This window comes from Capra hircus, chromosome 9 (genome assembly GCF_001704415.2).
Source record: "Capra hircus breed San Clemente chromosome 9, ASM170441v1, whole genome shotgun sequence".
NCBI classification, from domain to species: Eukaryota; Metazoa; Chordata; class Mammalia; order Artiodactyla; family Bovidae; genus Capra; species Capra hircus.
The window spans coordinates 21,035,181-21,058,281 of record NC_030816.1 but is presented as its reverse complement, the minus strand read 5'-3'; the positions used below and the strand labels follow the sequence as shown (position 1 = coordinate 21,058,281).

The 23,101-nt window shown below is 40.0% G+C and overlaps 1 protein-coding gene across 1 annotated transcript in view; it reads right to left on the bottom strand.

Moving 5' to 3' along the window:
- Positions 1-23,101, bottom strand: part of GPRC6A (G protein-coupled receptor class C group 6 member A) — a 53,247-nt gene that overhangs the window by 11,433 nt on the left and 18,713 nt on the right. The window contains 7 exon segments of the mRNA XM_018053511.1: positions 9,290-9,674; positions 9,676-10,079; positions 10,082-10,407; positions 11,231-11,354; positions 14,766-14,848; positions 14,851-14,937; positions 15,666-15,705. Of these exon segments, the coding sequence (XP_017909000.1) occupies positions 9,290-9,674; positions 9,676-10,079; positions 10,082-10,407; positions 11,231-11,354; positions 14,766-14,848; positions 14,851-14,937; positions 15,666-15,705 (1,449 nt within the window).

The following is a 23,101-nucleotide window of genomic DNA, read 5'->3' as shown; positions in this document are numbered from 1 at the left end:
CTAACCTGATACATGGATGTCTGTAAGGTCATCTGATGTATCCCCTTTAGTTTAAACATTTTTAGGTCAAAGGCATGAAAAAAGTGTTGATATACAACTCTGGAAGCCTTTTCTGCTTGAAATTTGCAGAGTACATGGATTTGTATGGTCTAGCAGCAAGTTGGAGTGTCTGAATTCACATCTGTTTGGACACTAAATAGCTGTAGACTTCAGGCAAGATGCTTAATCTTACTGTTCCATAATTTCCTCCTTGGTAATAGTTACCAACTTCACAAGATTGTTGTGAAAACTAGTAATAACAGTGATGAGGATAATAATAATATTTTTGAATAGTGATTTGTAGCTTTCAAAACACATTAATGGTGCATTATCTCTTTAGATCTTTATGCTGTGCTGTGCTTAGTCGCTCAGTCATGTCCAACTCTTTGCAGCCCCATGGACTGTAGCCCACCAGGCTCCTCTGTCCATGGGGACTCTCCAGGCAAGAATACTGGAGGGGGTTGCCATGGCTTCCTCCAGGGGATCTTCCCGACCCAGGGATTGAACCCAGGTGTCCCACATTGCAGGTGGATTCCTTACCATGTAAGCCACTTAGGGAAGCCCCAAAATACTGGAATGGGTAGCCTATCCCTTCTCCAGGGGAACTTCCCAACCCAAGGATTGAACCAGGGTCTCCTGAACTGCAGGCAGAGTCTTTACCAGCTGAGCTGCCAGGGAAGATCTTTATAGTAACCCTATATGGCAGGTGGAATACACATTTTATCATCATTTTTGCATATAAGAAAACTAAGGCACAGTTAAGATGTGGTAACAGTATCAAGGAATATTTCTTTGAGAAGCTAATCTTACTACACAAAGGTAATACCAAGGACAAGGACACTTACATAAATATTCCTAGCAAAGCATTTCAGGGGCTCCTGTGTGTGTATGATATTTCTTCCAATGTTCCTAAGGATGTTTACTATGAGAAGACCAGTCTGTGACCAACAGGTCTCCCTCTGCTTTTCCCGCCAAAACTCTTTGAATATAGTTATGGAGAAAAGTTTAATTACTAGAAAATAGAAATGTGTGTGTGTCATTTATAAATTTATAAAAGTACTATGAATTATTAGACAGCCATTGCTTTTGTATAGCAATTCACTTACCTATGCCCACTGGAAATAGAATAGGCAAGTTTCCTCTTGTGTCTTCCACCACTGGAAGCCTTGGTTCTGCATATAATTTGCACCTTCTGTTTTCTCAGCTTCCACTAGAGCTTCATTACAAGCACTGATTTGCAGCCTTCCACACACTAGGTTAGTAGGAATAGCCCCTGAACAAAATACACACTGGCTCTTAGAGGTGAACCAGAAAAGGACCCTCTCCCATGTGGCTTAGCAGAGTGATTTGTCATCTCCTTCCCCATCCTGGAGGACGTGTATGTAAATGTGCATTTTTATTTCTTTCTGAGGAGTAGGAGTAGATACTTGGAAGAAAAGAAAGTCTTGACATTAACAGATTCATGAGCTAGAGTTCCAAAGTTTGGCTTCTACTTTTTAAAACTACTGATCCAGTAAATGCTTTTATACTCCCTCTGATTCAAATCTTAAATGTTCTCTATGAGTGGAATGATTAATAATTTTCTCCCTAACTTGAACTATGTCACTAATAAATAACTCTCTTGGAATATTATATTTCCCATGAAATCAGACTTATAGTTCAATGTGTATTTCTCACTTGGGTTGTAAACACATTCAGTGATTTAGCTGCATTATTTAGCTCTTTTTCCAGGAATGAGAACCTATGATCATATATCTGACACTGCTTTATTTGGGATATAGATGGGGAAGAAGTAAGCAAAATTAGAGATAAATAATTATAGACTAGGTTTGAAGAGTGGCCCACCTATTTTTTTTCAATTGATTCCCAGACATAGCTATTGAGAGTCTTCTAAGTGGCACAAATTTTTGATACCAAAGTTGATGAGATAATATCCTTGTGATGAAGGAATTCACATATTAATCTAGTCAGAACTATAGAATTTTAGATTGGAAAGGAAAGTTTGAAATCAATTTATTCCATGTCTTTCACTTTACAGATGAGAACATGTAACCAGTGATGTGAGACACAAGTATTTTAGTCATGATTCTTTAATTTCAATTAGTAGACATCCAAGAAAAATAAACTGAGGAAAACAAGAAAATTATTTGCTTTCATAGCCAACAGTGTAAAGAGAGTTCAGCTTTAGTTACTTCTGTATCGAGATGTTCAAATGTTGGTCTCCCTCCCCTCTTCTTCTTCCCCTCTACCCGCTTCCCTCTTCTGTATTACTTGGCTCAGTTTCACTTTTCATTTAAACTCATTATCTTCTGTCTCAAACAGGTTTCCTTCATGTGGCAGGAAAGGTGAAGGTATGATAGCCCTATTGTTCACAAACTGAAATCAAGGAGGGTCTTTCTGCCTGCTTCCCAGCGCAGAGAGGACCCAGGACTCTGTGGCTGGCTCAGTCACAGATGCTTTCCACCCTTGTAGTGCTCCAGGACTGACAGTCCTTTCAGTGTCACGTGGAGCAGACAGCTCCTCAAAGAATTATAAAGAGGGATGGAGACTTGGAACACAGCAAATGCAGAAGGAGCTGAGACCAGAAAACAAGCCTTGGAGACGATGAACTTCCCAACCGCACTGCAGGTTATGCCTGCTGAGGGCGCTGGTGTCCACTTCCCTTGTCTGCCAAGATGCCCAGAGCTAAGTTTAGCACAAAAGCAATCACTACTCCTGGCTTCAATTTCAGTCATTATTTGCCTTTCTAGAATGCCTTTCTATTATTTGCCTTCTAGAATGTTTAAGAATTCTATTATATGTATTTTCCTTTTAAAAAATACACTGCAGATGTCTTTTTGGAAATAGGTGGTTGCAAATATAATAAATAACTTGCACCCTTCAACACTTCACTTTTCTTGTGCTTTTTACCAACATGGGCATCTCTTACTATCAGTTCTTATGTCTATACAGTGGCATGTAAGGACTAATATCCTGAATTCCATTAGTTTTACATTGTTAACTTGCAGAATTTGACCTCCAGGTTTTGTTTATCTAAAGTATTTACAATTGATAGCTCTTTAGATGGGAAATAATCTAACACAGGCCCACTGGTTAACTGCTGACTAGATTTCACACTGTCAGCTTACACATCTTCTAGTCCTGCCTTCTATTTCTAACAAGCAAGAAACAGATCAAGTTCACATATTTATAGATGTGAAGGAATGGCTATTTGCAAAAATGAAAAGATCTTTGATTAATTTGTTTTAGGTCTGGCATTCTCAAAATTTTATTTTCCTATAATCTGATTTTGGCTGGAAACATAATACCAGGTACCAGAAAAATTATATAAGAGCAGAAATTATGAAATGCAAGAAATGTCAATTGAGATTTTTCTCCAAAGACCTTTTGATGTATACATCTATTTGTGTGTTTTGTCTTCCAGTACTTGACATTGATTTTGTAGTTGGCCACTCATTAAAGCAGACAAGCAGCCCATACATGAATTTATCAGGCTGTTTGTGTTTCTTACATATTCTCTAAGCATAAGTAATCCAGGGCTGAGAAAGCAGTGCTAGAGTGTGGGGGACCAAGTCTTCCTCTGGTTTGTTGCTCTGCTGTCTTCAACTTGCAGATTCTATCTCATGATCTGAGATCATAGCTCCATTGCTCCACAGAAGCAGCAAGAAGGGAAAAGAAGCTGGAAGAGGGCATATCCTTTCCTTTGAGTATCACAGTGGAAGTGTCACTTACTTCCATGTTTCATTGCTCACATGCTTATTCTCCACCTTATTTTAAGCCATCTTTTGAAGGTTATGCAATTCATTGTTTTCTGCTCTGAAAGTCTAATTTTGTTGACCATGGCAGTGAAGGGCCTATCTGAAGGATTGGTTTAAAGATAGCTCAAGAACTGTGGAGAAAGTTGGGAACACAAACACTGAGTTATTGTGCTGACCAAGATGTAAGGAAAATTGGTGAGAACATTAAAATCGCTCATTTAACGTGTATTGAATGCCAGTTTCGGAGGTGGCCTTATACCAAACCCAGAGTGCACAATTAACACTTGGACCTTGCGCTTGAGATCCTCACGCCCTGGGCTGATAGGCTTCTGATTTCATTCTGCCAATAAAAGTGGTGGTACGATGTATATTATTTCCCCACCCCTGCATTTTAGCAATAAAATATATTAGTGTATCTCCACAAACAGAGGAAGGAGATGACTATATGGGTCCTTTTTTGAGTGTTCATTTGTTTATTTTTATCTTCTTAGTAGTAGTAGTATTAGTCGCTCAGTCATGTCCAACTCTTTCCAACCCCAAAGACTGTAGCCCACCCGGCTCCCCTGTCCATGGGATTCTCCAGGCTAGAATACTGGAGTGGGTAGCCATTCCCTTCTCCAGGGAAATCTTTCCAACCCAGGGATCGAACCCAGGTCTCTTGCATTGCAAGCAGATTCTTTACAGTCCAACCTACCAGGGAAGAAATAATAAATTTATGTTTTCATTTTTATAATATTTGTATACTGTCTTTATAATAAAAAATAAGCCCTTTATGACAAATAGTAAGAAAATCATTGAATTTATACCTAGTTGAATTCAGAAACCTCAAAAGTTAACAGGAAAATGAAAGGTACAATAGTCATTCATTTAGTTGTTCATTTTACATGGAAGCAAGGAGGTAGCTTTGGGTTTAAAGGATTCAGAACTTAATTTCATAGGTTGAGTAGCATTTTCTTGTGGAATAACTGTTGAAAGCTTTGTAACTGTAGTAAAGCTCACAACTCCGATGAAACAATATTTCTTTTATTGTTCTGTTGGCACAACAGTGCTGGGATTTCTGTTTTGTGTGATTATACTTGAGAATCTGAAAGCGTTCCCACAGCTTTGCTCCCATGTCAACAGGAGAAACTGTTTTCATATTAACAGCACAATGAGTCAATGAAATGACAAACAGAATACTCATTTCTTAACACTTTCATGTACATCAGAACATTTTATACCTTTAACAATTTTATGAGATATTATCACCATATTGCATGTAAATACATTTAAGCTAAGCAGTCACCTAGGATTAATATCTTTGTTCTTTTCATTTGCTTATTTGTTTATTTATCTTAACTGTTTAGCCCATGCTGAGATAAGACTGTGGAAGGTCTTGCTTAGCAAGGTGGGGTAATTTAATTCTGAAGGCAATAGGAGGTTATTCAATTTTCTGAATAGGAAAACGATAGTATTGGAACAAACTTGTTAGAGGTTGATCTGGAATGATGTATTCTGTGTATCAGAAGGGGACTCTCGGGGTAGGTAACTAGTATGGAATTTTCCAACAAGAGAGAGATAAAGTCATAAGGGCTTAAATTGTGATGCCGACAGTAGTAATAGCAGAGAGGAAAGGGCAGTTGAAAGAGCTCTTTCTAAAGGAGAACTGACTGCTCACTGCAAAATGATGGAAACAGTAGAATGTAAACTGCTCAAGAGGTGAGAACTTGTTTGTCTTGTATCATTTCTATATTCCCCTTGCATAGAATGGTATGCCTGTGAATAGTAAAACATTTGATAAATGTCAGTAGAATGAATTAGAATAAAAACAGATGAATGCAGTAAAATGTAATATGTGCTTTGACAGAAGCAGAAAGAAAATCTTGGTAGAAGAGGAGATGGTTGAATTGTATCTGATGGACCAGTGAGGAGGACAGAGGGGTGGAGAGGACATTAAGGCAGGGGGAAGAGGTGGGCTCTGAGGGGCGGGAACAGACAATCTCCAGCAGCTGGCCATTTCCCCAGGGTGAGGCACTAGACATTACCTACATGTTGGAGCTGGACTTGCAGAATTTGAGCATCTAGATAAGGAGTTTTGGCTAATTGCAGGTTTAAAAACAAATGAGTAAAGCAAAGAGGTTTTTAATATAGAAATATGTGTATCAGAAATGAGTGGAAGGTTTAGTGAGTCCTTCTCTATGTTTAGAATAAAACATTGAGAGACCAGAGTCAATTTGAAGCCTACTGCAATAATCTATGTAAGAAGTGATGAAGGCCTAGGTTAAGGAACTAAAGACGGGGTAAGGATCTTGGCAAGATTTTGAGAAAATGCAGGAATCAGAAAATAAAAGACAGGAACTTCCCTGGCTATCCAGTAGTTAAGACTTTGCCTTCTGGTGGCTCAGACAGTAAAGAATCTGCCTGCAATGCAGGAGACCAGGGTTCGATCCCTGAGCCAAGAAGATTCCCCTGGAGAAGGGAATGGCAACCCGCTCCTGTATTCTCGCCTGGTGAATTCCATGGACAGAGCAGCCTGGTGGGTCACAGTCCGTGGGGTGGCAACAAGTCGGGCACAGCTGAGCAGCTAACACTTCTTTCCTTCCAGTGCAGGGTGTGTGGGTTCATTCCCTGGTCTTGGAGATAATAGTCCAACCTGCCTCACAGCCAAAAAACCAAAATATAAAACAGAAATGATATTGTAACAAATTCAAAAAGACTTAAAAATATGTAGGTGATGAATTAAAAATGGAGAAGAATGAAGGAAATAGTGAAGTTAAAGGTGACTAGGATGGATTCCAGGGTTCCACCTAGTCCAGTGGTAGTACAACAAGCTGAGAAACGGAGAACACCAGAGGGAGGAGTGAGGAGGAGGAAATAATGGAATAAAGTTTAGGCATACTGACTTTGAAGTGTTAGAGCGACAAGCAGGTAGTTTGATTAGAGAATGACCTGGACCAGAGAGTTTGGCGAGTTATCTGCATCAAAGTTAAGACATGAAGATGGGATAATATTGTAGTGAGAAAGGGGGTTGAAAGAAGCGAGACTCATACTGATGGAGGAACTCTGGGGAATGACCACATTTAGAGTCAAAAGGAGGAAGACATATCAGCAATGGAGACCAAATCTGAATGGTCAGGGATGTCAGAGTAGAACCAAAAGAGCCTTTGCATTAGATTGAGGAATAATTGAAAGCTTAAAAAAAAAAACTATGGCGGTAATGAAGAAAGAGAATTTCAAGGAGGAGGAATTATACCACAAATGCCATTAAGATTCCAAGGAGATGCTTAAAAATGACCGTTGAATTTGATAGATTAAAAAGCCTCATTTTTCTGAGATCTTTTTTGTAGACTGGTGCATCTAGAGGCCAGATTTTAGTGATCTCAGAGTAAATAGATCACAAGTCATTTATGACACTATTCCCTCAAGCATTCAGTTAGGAAAAGGAGGGAGATATTATTTTGTCATTTATTTAATAAGGATAGAAATGATATGAACATGCATCCAAACCCTTATCACCAGCCTGACTATTCCCTGAGCTCAGAGTCTTATATCCATGTAAATGCCCGTTACATCTTGAGATGACTCCAGGCACTTCCAATATTAGACTCCAGGCAAATCCAATATTCTTCATTTACTTTAAATTAGTCTTTCTCCTGTATTCTATGCCACCCTTCAATGAAGCAAGCTAGAAGCCTATTACCTTAACCTTCAACAACTACTTCAAAATAAATTCCCACCTCCCATGTAGCTTGAATACACACACACACACACACACACACACACACACACACACATGCACATAAACACACAAACACACACATAAACACACGCACACCCCACACCTTCTTTCTGTTCCCTGGCATAGATCTTAATCCTCTGTTAGCTAGACTCCATCCATTGCCTGTGTCAGAGTGATCTGCCTTAAATAGGACTCTTTTTGCATACTTTTTTTCTATTGTGATAAAATATATATAACATAAATTTGAGCTTCCCTGGAGGCTCAATCAGTAAGGAATCTGCCTGCAATCCAGGAGACCCAGGTTTGAGCCCTGGATTGGGAAGATCCCCTGGAGAAGGAAATGGCAACCCACTCCAGTAATTTTGCCTGGAGAATTCCAAGGAAAAAGGAGCCTGTTGGGCTACAGTCCATGGGGTCACAAAGAATCAGACACGAATTAGTGACTAAACCACTGACATAAATTTACTGTTTTGACAATTTTAAGTACACTGTTCAGTGGCATGAAGTACATTCAAATTGCTAGAACAGGAGTTTGAACCTGTTATCTTTCTTTGATGGTCACCTTCAACCCATAAGATAAAGACCTAAGGTTTTTATAAAAGAACTCTGGTCTGTGACATTCATTTATAATTTCACCTTTACATACGGCTGAAGACTTCTCTCTAGTCATACAAAATGACTGTCCTTCCCTGGGTACATACTCTTGATACATTTTCTGCTGCTGTTTTCCCACTTTATCTGGAACAGCTTTCTGTACTTTCTTTGAGTAGCCATGACTCTTACTCATTTTTCAGGACTTCAGCTAAATATCACATTCTTTATTTAACTTTCTTTAAAACCCTCCCATTATTCCCCCAGTGGCTAAGCGCTACTTCACGATATGATTATAGTGCCCTACTCACATTACAACCATCAATCACAACTGCTCTGAACTGATTGATGCTTTCAAAAAGACTCTTAAGAGTCCCTTGGATGCAAGGAGTGTAAACCAATCAGTCCTAAAGGAATTGAACTCTGAATATTCATTGGAAGGACTGATGCTGAAGCTGAAGCTCCACTACTTTGGCCTCCTGATGCAAAGAGCCTATTCATTAGAAAAGACCCTGATGCTGGGAAAGGTTGAAGGCAGGAAGAGAAGGGGTCGACAGAGGACAAGATGGTTGGATGGCATCACCGACTCAGTGCACATGAGTTTGAGCAAGCTCCAGGAGATGGTGACGGGCAGGGAAGCCTGGCGTGGTGCAGTCCATGGGGTCACAAAGAGTCAGACACGACCGAGCGACTGAACAATGATTTTGTGACTGTTTTCCCCAGGATTCTGAGCTCTTTAAAGTCGGAAATGATGCCTCAATCCTTTTTGTACCTTTGTATTTAGCATATCACCTGAACATGGTAACTGCTCAACTTCTTATTTAACTGACCTTAATTGATCAACTGCCTGTTCAGCAGACAAGGCTAGAAGGTAAAGATGCTCAAGAGAGGAGGAGAACCCATGCAAAGAGGTTTGAGGAGAGGTTATAGAGAATGGAATAAGGATGATGCATTACGGATTGATTTCGATAGAAAAGATACCTTTGACTCTGGGCCTAAAAAGAAGTAGGTAAAGATGGAGGCTGATGGGGGTGGCTAAGGAATGAAAGGAGTTTCGGGTTGAGGGCTCTATTTCCTTTGTTCCACAGGTGGCTGAACGGGGAAATTTGGTGCAGGTAGTAGTAGTGAAGAAACATAGTGTATATTTGTTCAGGAAGTAAATGCACTTCTTAAATGCAAAGACCCTAGAAAACATTTCATTCTGAAACATATCATGTCTTAAGGACTCATTCATATTTTTTTGAGGCAAAGCTTTAGATCTGCTTGTAGCATTTTCTCTGCATATGCGTGCAAAACCTCGTACCTGAAGATCTCTGCTTTTCTGCTGGATTGCAGACCCACCAGCAGAGCTGGGGTTGCTTATTGTGACGTTGTTATGGCTCATGGCAAGGCTGCCTACACTGTGGGAAGAGTAACTGTAAATCATCTTGAGAAAGACAGATTTTGTGTTAGTCTCTTGCTTAGAAAGTGTAACATAGCATTTGGGGAAGAACATGCAACATAGGATCCTGTAGTTAGATATTAAAATAATGATGATCTCCACAACCAGCATATATTTGCCAAACGTGGTAGATGGGGATGAAGGTGATCCAAGCTATGAAGCAAATGAGCATGCCAAATGTTATGAATTTGGCCTCGTTGTAATTCTCAGGTAATTTCCTGCCTTTGAAGGCACGAATGAAGCACATGAAGGCTGGGATGGCAGTATAGCCCAGCATGGAGCCAAATGCAAGAATGGACCCCTCCTCCCATTCAAAGATAATGACTCTGGGCAAGGAGACATTCTGTCCCACAGCAGGGGCTGCAAGGATGAGCTAGAGGGTGCAAACGACAGCCAGGACGCCCGTGCAAGTGAAAATGATGGGGATGGGTTTAGAGCAGCACTTCAGGACGTTCTGCAGCTTGGGATCACAGCTGAAGGCCAGCAGAATTTTCAGGGACTTCATCAGAATGTAGACGATGCAGAGAGTAAAAAGCTCATGCCAAATAGTGTCTGCCTGGTTTTACCCGTGAAGCTTTGTGGTTCTCTAATGAAAAAGCCTGTGCCGGCAAAGTGGAGGAAAGGACAGAAGAGGATTACGAAGCAGACCATCAATTCCCCGGATGATTTCACAACGGGTGTGTTCAGGTTTCTTGTAAATATTATGCCAATGGCCAGAACAAACAGGATTCCCAGCAGAGAGAGGGCCAGGAGCAAGATAGCCAAGGAGTCAAGGTACTCCATTTCCTTTTCAAAGCACATTGTGCTCCCTACAGGGGCCCAGTGAGTTTCGTTGTTGCATAAAAGGCAATGATCCGTATCTAAAAGACACAGCAGATTTGGTTACATTGCAAATATTTAAACCAGGTGATTGTCCCCCGTGCTACAGATGAGACTCCTCAGTGAGAGTTCTGACTGGAAACTGGATATAGATAATTGTCACATCGGTTACTTATTAAAATAAAGCATGCACATGACTCGGGAAGGTGAGAAAGAAACGGTGACAGTGAGGGAACAGGAAGCGTGGGAGAGAAAAGGATAAAAGAGAAAAATTCATCCGGGCCATGAGTCTTTAGAAAATTAATATACTCAAGATAGATGCTAGCCTCTCATGAACTTGCTATGATAGGAGGCAGTTCAGGGACTGTCAAGAATAAGAGCTTTGGTACCAGACATATTTCCAGCCCTTTCTCTATCCCTTATGGGTCCTGTAATCTTGAACAAGCTGACTGAACTAGTGCCTGTTGGTAGGAATAATGAGATCTATAGGGTATGCACACCTCTGGGTTTTCATCATGCTCAGTTTGGTTAATTCAGCATTTATTTATCTATAGTTACTGTGTCTCAGTTACAAATCAGACATGTCTGTGTGGGATACATAGACAAAAATTGACAGAGCACTTGCATTATTTTAAGAGGTGCTGGGAGAGGAAGTCCAGTAGAGGAACAACATCTTCCCTTGGAAGTGAAGTTACTTTTACATCTGTTAGGTATTGAGTGTTCATCTGCTGCAGAAGCATAAAACACTTTTTATTTTTTGAAATGAAAAAAATAAACCAAATAAAATTCATGTTAAAAAATCAGCTTAAAGAGAAATGGTTCAGGTGTATCACTATGCATGTTGTAGGGAGTGTAATTAATTGCCTGTCTGATTACTATAGTGATTTTCAGGACAGGTCACACATTCATAGCAGCAAATATCTTGACTTTTTGTGGTTTTCTTCATTTGCCCAGGACTTCATTCCTTGGAGAATTTAGATTGAATTTTCTGCAAAGTGAAAATAAATTCTAAATAAATTTTTAAAAAGATTTATCCTAACTATAATATCTCTGATTTAATTTAAATATTTATTTACAAAATAGTATTTTGGTCTTTTTTTCTTCATAACGTGAAAGAATTCTTTTGTCATCTGGAGGAATTTCAACAACCTTAAAAAATTAGAAACTATTTCAGATAGTGAAACTGCTCAGGAAGGATACAGTTTTTGTCACATTAATAAATTTTGTAAGCAAATAAGGAAATTAACTCTTTCAAAAAGTCACTCAGTTCAGTTCAGTCGCTCAGTCGTGTCCGACTCTTTGTGACTCCATGAATCACAGCAGACCAGGCCTCCCTGTCCATCACCAACTCCTGGAGTTCACTCAGACTCATGTCCATTGAGTCGGTGATGCCATCCAGCCATCTCATCCTCTGTCGTTCCCTTCTCCTCCTGCCCCCAATCCCTCCCAGCATCAGAATCTTTTCCAATGAGTCAATTCTTCGCATGAGGTGGCCAAAGTACTGGAGCTTCAGCTTTAGCATCATTCCTTCCAAAGGACACCCAGGGCTGATCTCCTTTAGAATGGACTGGTTGGATCTCCTTGCAGTCCAAGGGACTCTCAAGAGTCTTCTCCAACACCACAGTTCAAAAGCATCAATTCTTCGGTGCTCAGCTTTCTTCACAGTGAGACTCTCACATCCATACACGACCACTGGAAAAACCATAGCCTTGACTAGATGGACCTTTGTTGGCAAAGTAATGCCTCTGCTTTTTAATATGCTGTCTAGGTTGGTCATAACTTTCCTTCCAAGGTGTAAGCGTCTTTTAATTTCACTAGCAGACGTAAAAATGTGTAGTGGTGGAACTAATGGAGGAATGATGTTTTGGAAATTTTCAATCCTGTGCTATATAAAGAGTTCAACTATATATAAGAATCATTGGACTTTCATATACTTTAGATGAAGGTTATTAATCATGGTGTCCAAGGAGCATGCTCGGCCTAATCTTGAAAAATGAAATAATGGAAAAATTATAATTTAAAACCATTTAAGTATTAGTTTAAAAGATAACCCTTGATATATAAATAAAATTTAATATTTAATTCATCTTGAAAATTTCAGTTTTAATTCTGCATGTCATGATGTGAGTCACACATACTATTCTACTTTTATGGAACCATCTCTTTTCAATATAGCTAGTAACTCTTTGCATTTCAGCTTTTTTTTTTTTTTTTCCCATTCCTGATCCCTTTCTCATGGCACATCTTGTGAGATAATTTTTTTTTTTTTTTTTTTTTGGTCTCACTCTTACCCTTGGGAAGCCAAAGCTGAACAAGTAAATGAGACTTTTCTCTAGAGTGTCTTAACAGCTATTCCTAGCCTGGAAAATGAAGCCCTTAGCTAACTAGTCTTTTCTTTGGGACATGAAAATGATCTGAGTGAGAGAGAAAAGGAGCCAAGGTTAGTAGCTCTGGGTTCGCAGATGCTGGCTTTCTTCTCTTCACCACAGCTATGTCTGATCTGGGTTTTCGGCAGGCAGGATATCTGCCCTGTGGATTCCCCAGGGAAAACTTAGTCCAGAGTATCCACACTCCTAAAGGATGCTCAGAAGACACAAAAGGATTGAACTATGAGATAAAGCTGAACATCATTATGGGGATAAAAGTGAAACCTTTCTTCCCAGCTGTACAGTTTTTTTCTCTCTCCCCACATAAAAGATAGCAATGAGAAAATGAGTCTGGGTGAGAGGTGATTGGAGCTTGGATCAGGGTGGTGGTAGCAGTGGAGTAGAGGAGAAAAGTGTAGACTGTGCCTTTTGAAAGTGTAACCTAGAAGGGCTATGAAGTGTGACAGAAAGGGAAGTGACAAGGATCCCACTAGGATGTTTTCATAAGCAGCTAGGAGAAATGAGTTACCATTTATTGGGACGGAGGTAGGTTTTGGAGGTCAGTCTTGGAGATAATCAGTTAAGATGAAAAACTCTTAGACACCCAGGTAGAGATGTCAGATAGACAGTTGTATATTTACTTGAGTTGAAATTCAGAAGAAAAATATGTGGGAGTCATCTGCCTTCTATATAATGACATTGTCTAAGTGCATGGATGAGATCACTAAGGAAAAGTGCAGATAGCAAAGAAGAACAGGGAATTTCCCTGGGGGTCCAGTGGTTAAGACTATACACTTTCAGTTTATAGGGTACAAGTTTGATCCCTGGTCTGGGATCCCACATGCCACAGGGTGTAGCCAAAATAAAAAAAAATTTTTAAAGGAGCAGTTCTGAATTCTGGGTCTATCAGTATTCAGAGGGAGCAGGAATGGTAAGGAAAGGGCAAAGGAGGCTGAGAAGCTGTGGCCAGACACAGAAGAAGAAACCCAGGGAGTGTGCTGTCGTGGAAGCAAATAAAGAAAGTGTTTCATGGAGGGGAGAATAATTAGCCAGTAAGCGAAGTAAGATGATGTTTGTATTTATTAACCAGAAAGAAATAATTTTGATGGATGAAAAGAATTAAAAGAATTATGGGAGGAGAGAAACTAAGGCCAGTGAATATATTCAACTTTTTCAAGGAGTTTTGCCGTAAAGGGAAACAGGAACGGGCAGTATACGAAGGAGGAAGACGGGAATCAATACAGTTCTTTGGATTTTTTTTCTTAAGATGGAAGGAAGAACAACTTATTTGTGTCACCGTTTAGATAACACAGAAGAGAAAATAATTGAGGGTGCAGAAGAGAGTGGAGAATTGCCAGAGAAATATCTTTGAGCAAGTAAAAGGCGCTGGGATTCAGAGGAGCTGACCTTGGCTCAGAGCCTGGACAGCCCACGCGCAGTCCCAGATGGAAAGCAGTGATGCAGCATAGATGTGGTGGGGGCAGCCAGCCCCTTTTCATTGTCCCAGTTTTGTCAGTCAAATAGGAAGCAGGGTCACTGGAAGTGAAGATAGGAAAGGTGTGCTGGAGTGAAAGGACAGAAAAGAAAGTATAGATAACCATCTAGGATGGTAGACAAACAAATGGGCTGGGATAGTAGTCTGACTTCCCAACAACATTTAGAACCCAATGGAAGTTAGAGATCATGAATTTTAAGTGAGAACAGTTAGCAAAGTAGGTGGGTTTTTTTTTTTTGTTTGTTTGTTTGTTTGTGCCAAGATCAGCTGTATTGGTTAGACAAAGTTTAATATAATCAGGATTATACTTTGGTCCAATTTCACTGGTTGGTCCAATGAATCATGAATAGAGAGATGGGCAAGGAAACTGAGGGTATGTACAAGGCAGTAATATACAAGCTGACCATGGAATTTAAGGAGGGAAGTTGGGAACACTGAACAGGCAGTAGGGCCACTGAAGGGTCTGATGGGGACAAGGACTTTTGCAGTTGAAGTATCAATTGATTTGAATGCTACAAAGCAGCCAATACAAAATTACCTTAAGATTCCTGTGCTCATTTTTTGTTTCTTGATTTGTGACAATGAAGACATCATTCTTCAGGTCATATTGTGCCATCTTGTGATAGTCATGTGGCCGTTGATCTCCCTCCAAAGCACAATATTGTATCCAGTATTCATAGCTCCATGAGCATCAGAATGAAATGAACTCCCTCCATCCATGAATTGGAGAAGGCAATGGCAACCCACTCCAGTACTCTTGCCTGGAAAATCCCATGGATGAAGGAGTCTGGTAGGCTGCAGTCCACGGGGTTGCTAAAAGTCAGACTCGACTGAGTGACTTCACTTTCACTTTTCACTTTCATGCATTCAGTTCAGTTCAGTTCAGTCACTCAGTTGTGTCTGACTCTTTGCTACCCCATGAACTGCAGCACACCAGGCCTTCCTGTCCATCACCAACTCCCAGAGTCCACCCGAATCCATGTCCATCGAGTCTATGATGCCATCCAACGATCTCTTCCTCTGTCATCCCCTTCTCCTCCTGCCCCCAATCCCTCCCAGCATCAGGGTCTTTTCCAATGAGTCAGCTCTTCGCATCAAGCGGCCAAAGTACTGGAGTTTCAGCATCAACATCAGTCCTTCCAATGAACACCTAGGACTGATCTCCTTTAGGATGGACTGGTTGGATCTCCTTGCAGTCCAAGGGACTCTCAAGAGTCTTCTCCAACACCACAGTTCAAAAGCATCAGTTCTTCTGTGCTCATCTTTCTTTACAGTCCAAGTCTCACATCCATACATGACCACTGGAAACATTGGAGAAGGAAATGGCAACCCACTCCAGTGTTCTTGCCTGGAAAATCCCAGGGACAGGGGAGCCTGGTGGGCTTCTGTCTATGGGGTTGCACAGAGTCAGACACGACTGAAGGAATTTAGCAGCAGCAGCCCTCCATGAATGTGACATTTTTCAGTACAGCAAGTAACTATGAAAAATAAAAACAGAAATAAAGACTGATAGAAATATTTTAAGTGTATCCATTATCCCAATTATAACACTCCCTTGCAAGGAATATCACTTAAAAATGAAAAAAAAAAAAAAAAGGATATTCTGGATCCCTGAGTGTGAAAACTGCTTGAGGACTAGTAGTTCTGAACTACGAGGCAACCATTTGAGAATTGTTGAGAATTTCTGATGTCTTGCTCTGTGAATTTGAGAAAGCAAGTTAATGTTTATGGAGGTAGATTCTCTTACTTACAGAACTGAAATCTGAGCACCTTCATGTATTCCACTTTGCATAATTTCAGAATGGGTCCTCTAGAGCAGATGCCACTCTCATTCTGGTTCCAAATTTCATTAGTGGTGTGATCTTGACATTTACAACTTCTTTCTAGGCCTCAGTTAAGATAAATGAAACCTATTATACTTAATAGGATTGTTGTAAGAATTAAATGCAATTGTTCCTAGGTGGCTGCAGCATAAGGGGTCTGCCTGCCAATGCAGGAGATGCAAGAGATGTGGGTTCAATCCCTGGATTGGGTGGTTCCCCAGGAGAAGGAGATGGTAACCCACTCCAGTATTCTTGCCTGGAAAATCCCATGGACAGAGGAGCCTGGCAGGCTACAGTCCATAGGGTCACAAAAGAGTTGGACACGACTGAGCAACTGAGCACACACACACATGTGTATGAACACTTTAGCCTAGCATCAGGAACAGATTAAGGGTTAATAGAGATTAGCTTAATACTTTTAAATACCTATAATTAGCTAACAGGGATGATGTGCAAATAAATGAAGATGCTTTGAGTCTATCAAGTAATAAAGTCACCTGACATTCATATGCTACTTTCTAATACTCAAATCTGTGATGCCCTTTTACTCCATACAACTCAGTGAAGCACACTTAGCAGGGATCATCTTCCTCTTTTCTCAGAGGAGGACCCCAGCCAAGGAGTGGAAGACCTTCTCTGAAGACACACATCTTGACTTTCATTATGGGGTCTTTCTGTTGCACCTAATGATATATTAGTTTAAATTCTCCTCGCTGTCTTTTTCTTTTTTTTCCCTTCTGACTCAAAGCCATAATCAAAGTGCCATTTGGAAGCAGGAAAATTCATCCTTTCCTTCTAGAGTCACACTCAGCCTGGGTCTTTGACCCAAGTCTCAGCAGGTGATCCAAGCCAGGAGTTGTCATGCTCACCAGCCCCAAAATGAAGGCTGAGGCGACAGAGCTGCAAAGCCAGAGAGAGTTCAGTAACAAATGCACCCTGTTCTTGGGTGCATCCCTACCTGAGAAGTTTAACTGGTGGACCTAATGTAACTTCTAGGGCTTCCCAGATGTCTTCCTGGTAAAGAATCCACCTGCAAAGCAGGAGACTTGGGTTCAGTCCCTGGGTCAGGAAGAGTGCTTGAAGAAGGAAATGGCAACGCACTCCATTCTTGCCTGAGAAATCCCATGGACAGAAGAGTCAGCCAGGTTACAGTCCGTGCGGTCACAGAAGTGTCAGACACAATCGAGCACAGAGTAACTGCTAGTGACCTCCCTTTGAGTCCATACTCATTGGGTGGAAGGTGGGGAATCTTACTATCACCAATGGTTTTTAAGTCTGTTTCAGTAACAGAGGGTATAGTAATTGTTGTTTAGCTGCTAAGTTGTGTCTGCCTCTTTTGCAACCCTACGGACTGTAGCCCGCCAAGCTCCTCTGTCCATGGAATTTCCCAGGCAAGAATACCAGAGTGGGTTGCTATTTCCTCCTCCAGAGGCTCTTCCCAACCCAGGGATCAAACCCATGTCTCCTGCATTGCAGGTGAATTTTTTCGCACTGAACCACTGGGGAAGCCCCAGGGTATAATAAAGAGACCTCTAAATTCTATTTCCAATTTAGTTCAGAAAATGATGTTTTTAACCTGAGAAGAAAGAAATATAATGGAAAATTACTCTTCTTATTACTCAGTTTGTACAGTGAGAACTTGTATGCAGTACAGCTAGAACAGAAAATGTTTCACTGCCAAAGGAGGCAGCCATATTGAACTTGTGGTGCAGGAGAGAATACTAGGCTGAGAAGGAGGAGAACATTTGAGTTCTGGCTCCACCGTTAATGTGATATATAATCATGGCTAAGCAAATACCATCACATCTGTACCTGTGATGCTTCTGTGGTTCTTGCTGGGTGCAAAAATCTATGGAACAAGGCAGAAGTTATTCTACTTGAATAGAGTTCTTCTTCCTCTGGTTTTTCTCAGTTAATCTTTTAAGAATATTTCCTTCCTTCAGTTTTTTCCCCCTTTGGCAAATACAATGTAAGAAAATCAAGTTGTATTTTAAGTGAATATATTAGCTACAGTAGTCAGGTCAATGACCAAATATAACTAGCAAAATCTTTAAGCGTGTGTATTGATTTTATTATATGTCTTCGCAGACTTCTAGTCCTTTTAATTAATGGAGGGAACAAAAATAGGCAAAAAAAAAAAAAAATCCAAGCTTTCAGTGTTCCCAACTCTACCTCTATGTATTGATCTTTCTTCCATTGCTTCCTTAAGCAATATACACATGTAAGCCCTAGTATCTTAGCTCTTTAGGGAGCAAATCCTCTTCCATTCTCTTGTTTGAACTATAATTTCCACCAGCTTGTTTCCTGTATTTAATTAGATTTTACAGGGTAAATTTCTGACACACATATGTTCTATAAATAATGATAACATTGTATGATGTAAATAAAATGGCACAATTCCACCTTTGTTCTTACAGGAAAGAGGATGGAAACAAACTAGTGTATTCATTACCTGTTAAATATTCTTTTGAATGTTTGCTCTGGATTAAATTCTGAACACTAATGCTACGATTATTAAGCTGTTAAAGACTTCTTCCATCCATTATTTATTTGTTTTTCATCAAGACTCTGACCCTCATGATAAGTTGACCCCAAAATATTTAGAGAGTAGGATTTGCATTTCCTTGATTATATAATTCACCTCAGTATGGTGATGACCTATTTTTGAGAACACAAGGTCAGGAGGCCGCTCCCATTAAGCTGCTGTGGTCCATGTTGTTTTCCATGTCCTCAGCCGCTCTGCTACCCACTGCAACTCTGTAAGTGAGCTGTGCTTGGGAAAAGAGACGTCTATGTGAGTCAAGCAGAGACTTGCAGAGGAAGCACCCTTGCATCTCTATCTGGTACCCAACCCATGTCTTTTACTTTTGTAAAGTTTTCCATGGTGTAGCAGAAGTACATGACGAAGACTGGGAGAGTTTTGCTGCTCATCTGTGGCTGTTGATGGGCCCCAGATCCTTGCAATTGAGGTCCCCCCATCTCTAAACTGCTGCAAGCCTCAGTCACCAGGAAAACCTGCCAGTTCTTTAGGATGAAGTGCAGTGAACATGAATCTGTGGATGTACCATAACAGTCTAAGATCAGAGATGAGGTATGTTAATGCTTAGTTTGTGAAGTGAAGTGAAAGTCGCTCAGTTGTGTTCGACTATTTGCGACCCCATGGACTGTATAGTCCATGGAATTCTCCAGGCTGGAATACTGGAGTAGGTAGCCTTTCCCTTCTCCAGGGGATCTTCCCAACTCAAGGATCAAACCCAGGTCTCCCACATTGCAGGCGGATTCTTTACCAGCTGAGACACAAGGGAAGCCCAAGAATACTAGAGTGGGTAGCCTATCCCTTCTCCAGTGGATCTTTCTGACCCAGGAATTAAACTGGGGTCTCCTGCATTGCAGGTGGATTCTTTACCAAGTGAGCTATGAGGGAAGCCCCAAGGCTTGGTTTGGTAAGCCTTAAAAATTATTAGTTATTATTGTCCTCATCACTTCGTAATCTTTCCCTTCTAGTCCCAATGTCTCCTCTGACTTCCAGACCAGTACACTTGAATGTGTTATAAGTTCTTCAAATTCAACATGTCCAAAATGGAATGCTAAATACTTTACAGACCTTCACTTTTCTCTGCATTTTCAACTCAATAAGTGGCACCAGTTGCCAAAATTTAGAATCATTTGCAGCATCTTTGCTTTTCTCTCTCATTCTTTACATCCAATCTATCTCCAAAGACTCTTCATCTTTTCTCTTAAGTGTATATCACTCCTTCCTCATTGTCACATTCTTAGTACCTGTAGTACTTATACCTGAAGTATAAGGCATACTTAATGTATTCCTGGGTTAACAAACTTTCTCTGGCTAGTCTTGTGTTCATCTAATCAATGCACATTGCAGTAGAAATACCATTTCTACAATGGTAGGTCACATCACTCTTCTGTCTAAAAATAGCTCTAATTGGCTCCCCTTTGCTTTCTTAAGTCCAAACCTTTAAACATAGCTTGCAGACTTCCCATTGAAAGGGTGGTCTTTGTACCAGCAATAATCAGAATCATCTGAGAGGTTGTTAGAAGTGCAGACTTTCAGGTCCCCCTCACTGGAACTACTAAATTAGCATCAACATGATAATAAGATTAGCAGGTAATTAACACTCCAGCAGAGCTTGAGATGCTCTGATCGTCAAGCCCTAATGATGAATGCTTCACTAACCCTCCACTCTGTAATTTCCACAAAAGACTCCAATTCTGTGGTGCTACTTTCTGATCCCTGAAGATGCCAGGCTTTCTCTCTCTGTGACTTTGCTGGAGTGTTTCTGTCCTGCCTAGCACCCAGTCATCTATCATATTCACCAGGGATGTCACGATCTCTGGAGAGTATTCTCTGCCGTCTTGTATTTATATGAAACATTGTAATGCATTATTCTGCACTGTAATCAGCTCCTTAATTCTTTGACTGCTTACTCCTCTAGACACCTGACTCCTTCAGTGAGAGAATTATCTCGTTGCCCATAATATTTTCAAAATTCAACACCATGGCTGGAACACTGAGACATCCAATAAATATTTGGCAAATAATTGTGTGAATAGTAGTTTGGCTCTTATACATTCTCTTGTCCCACATACATCACTCACTACCTTGTACCTGATCCAGAATAAAGGAAAACAAACAAGGAAACCATAATTACTATTCGGGACAAGAACATAAAAAAATCTGTTGCAGTAAAACAAATATGGTTGCACTCTCCCTGAATACTCCTCACAGATATCACCAAATGTGGAGCCAAAGTAAGGATTATCCTAGATATTGGAGAAAACTAACTCCTTTGATGTTATTTGAATCTAAAATCACTCAGAAAGTATTATTTAAGTATTAGTGAATTTTGCCAGGGGACAAAAATAATTTTGAGGACTATATCCTTGTTTAGTGACCCTAAATATTGCTGATCTTTTCAATTTAATATCTATATGGAGATTTCTTCCTAAAAAGACAATCATTTGCATTATTGTATTTGGATCTGGCAGGGACATGGCTCACTGGTGATCAAAGGAACAAGACACTCCTCTGCTCCTCATTTCCAAGCTGTTTCTGTCTGTTTCTGGATTACCATGTCCCAGGGGGTGAATAAAGAATGACCTCAGGCTCCCAGTGTTTAAATAAAACATTTTAGAAGAGCTGCTTCAATTATACTTTCTCAAGATCTTCCTCAGAATGTTTGAGACTTATTCCTGATTTAAAATACTTTCCCAGAGGATAAGTAACTATTGCTATTTGTATTTCTTTTTTCTTACAAGTCTCTTTATAGCTCCTCCCCTTTATCCCATCTGTCTCCGATTGTCTGTTTTCTCTCCATTACTAACTCTCACCTCTCATTCTTAAAAATTTCACCTAGTAGGTTTTATTATGTTGGTCCACTTAATGTATAGGTTTTTTTTTTTTAACTAATCCATTGTTAAAGTTTAGTATTACAAAGAGTATGCTTTCAAATAGCCATCTTAAAATAACTAGACATATAAATATGCATGTGTGTGTGTATAGTGCTATATATTTTAAAGAGACTTTTAATTAAAAATAAAAACCCTAATCTCTAGCCTTACCTCTTCATTAGTTGGATTTTTTGTGTTTTTTTTTTTGCCTTGCATTTACGAAGTGAAAACTAGTTTTAATATGAGCAACTTAAAATACCCTCTGACCATCACCTGATTCACCCAAAGCTGATCACCTCGAAGCTTGTGGTTGTGGATGTTTAAAAATGACACAAGTAGAAACAGCCCTGGACTGATCCAGCCCTGTTCAGATCACTTATGTGATCAGGAAAAACTGGATCTTATTCCCTTTTACCTTTTTTCCCTGACAAATTTAAAAGAAATACATTTTGGAACATGATTCTTAAGACAGACAAGTTTGAGTGCTGAGAAATTTGTTTTTGATGAGTTAAATTTATCATACAAAGCAGCAGTTTGCTTTCAAACGCCTTGTTTATGAACATTTTAAAGACACAGTGGATAATCTTCACTAAATAGGGCCACTCTAATTAGAGTTTCTACAAACTAATTGAAGAGAAGAAAGAGAAAGACTTTTACACAATTAGTGGTTCATTTAAACCTGAGATAACACAGGACTTGTTATGATTGACCTGATAACATTCTTTTGAAGAAGACTGGAGTCCTAGAAAGACTGCCCTAAGAAAGAGTCCTAACTGAAGGCTCTGGTCTGTAATCACCCAAAGGGTATGGAGTCAGAAGACCCAGACTAGAGTCTAGTACTTTTGGCTTTAGCTTCCTTACCCACAATATTTAGCAATCATAAAAGGGATCATTAAACATGCCTGGTCTTGTGTTGTTAAGAGCATCAAAAGAGATAATTTGTATGAAGTTTTGAAAAACTGCAAGATCAGATATAAATCCACAAGCTAAAGGAAAATAACACTATCAGCAGAATCTTCTTGGAAAATAAGAGAATACAACTTTGGTGGAAAAGAATAGAAGGTGAAGGTAAAATAACTCTGTTATGCTTAAGAACAAAGAACTAATAATAGAAATGAAGGTTATTCAACACTGACAGTATCTACTTATAAAAGAATTAAAATTTAGAGCAGTTTATAGCAATATTGCAAATTAAAGGAAAGAAAGAAATGATGGTAGGGGAATTTTCTTGTATGTGTGAGTTACTACCTCCCATGATTGAAAGGCGTTGGGGTTCTGATAGTCTCAAGCTTGTCACAGATCCTGAATGGCATAACTAAGGACCAATACTGCTAGCTGAATACTGTGAACAAGTCCCAGTTCAGTGTAATCCCACAGGAAGTCAGTTCTCAGGAAGAAGTTCCTTTCTGTTGGCCAAAGTGCCCTGAGAGCAGTTGGAGATACATCGGCTCAAATCACTGTCTTCAGCATGTGCACAAGCAGATTAGGGCATGGCAGATTCATCTAAGGGTTTGTTGTTATCACTGGGAAACACATACAGATTTTGAAGACAGGAATGGGAAGAGGACATGTTCCCTCTTCTAAAGGTAAACCCCACAACTTTGCCAGTCCTTTTAATATCAGGAATGGTAGCAATCTTGGT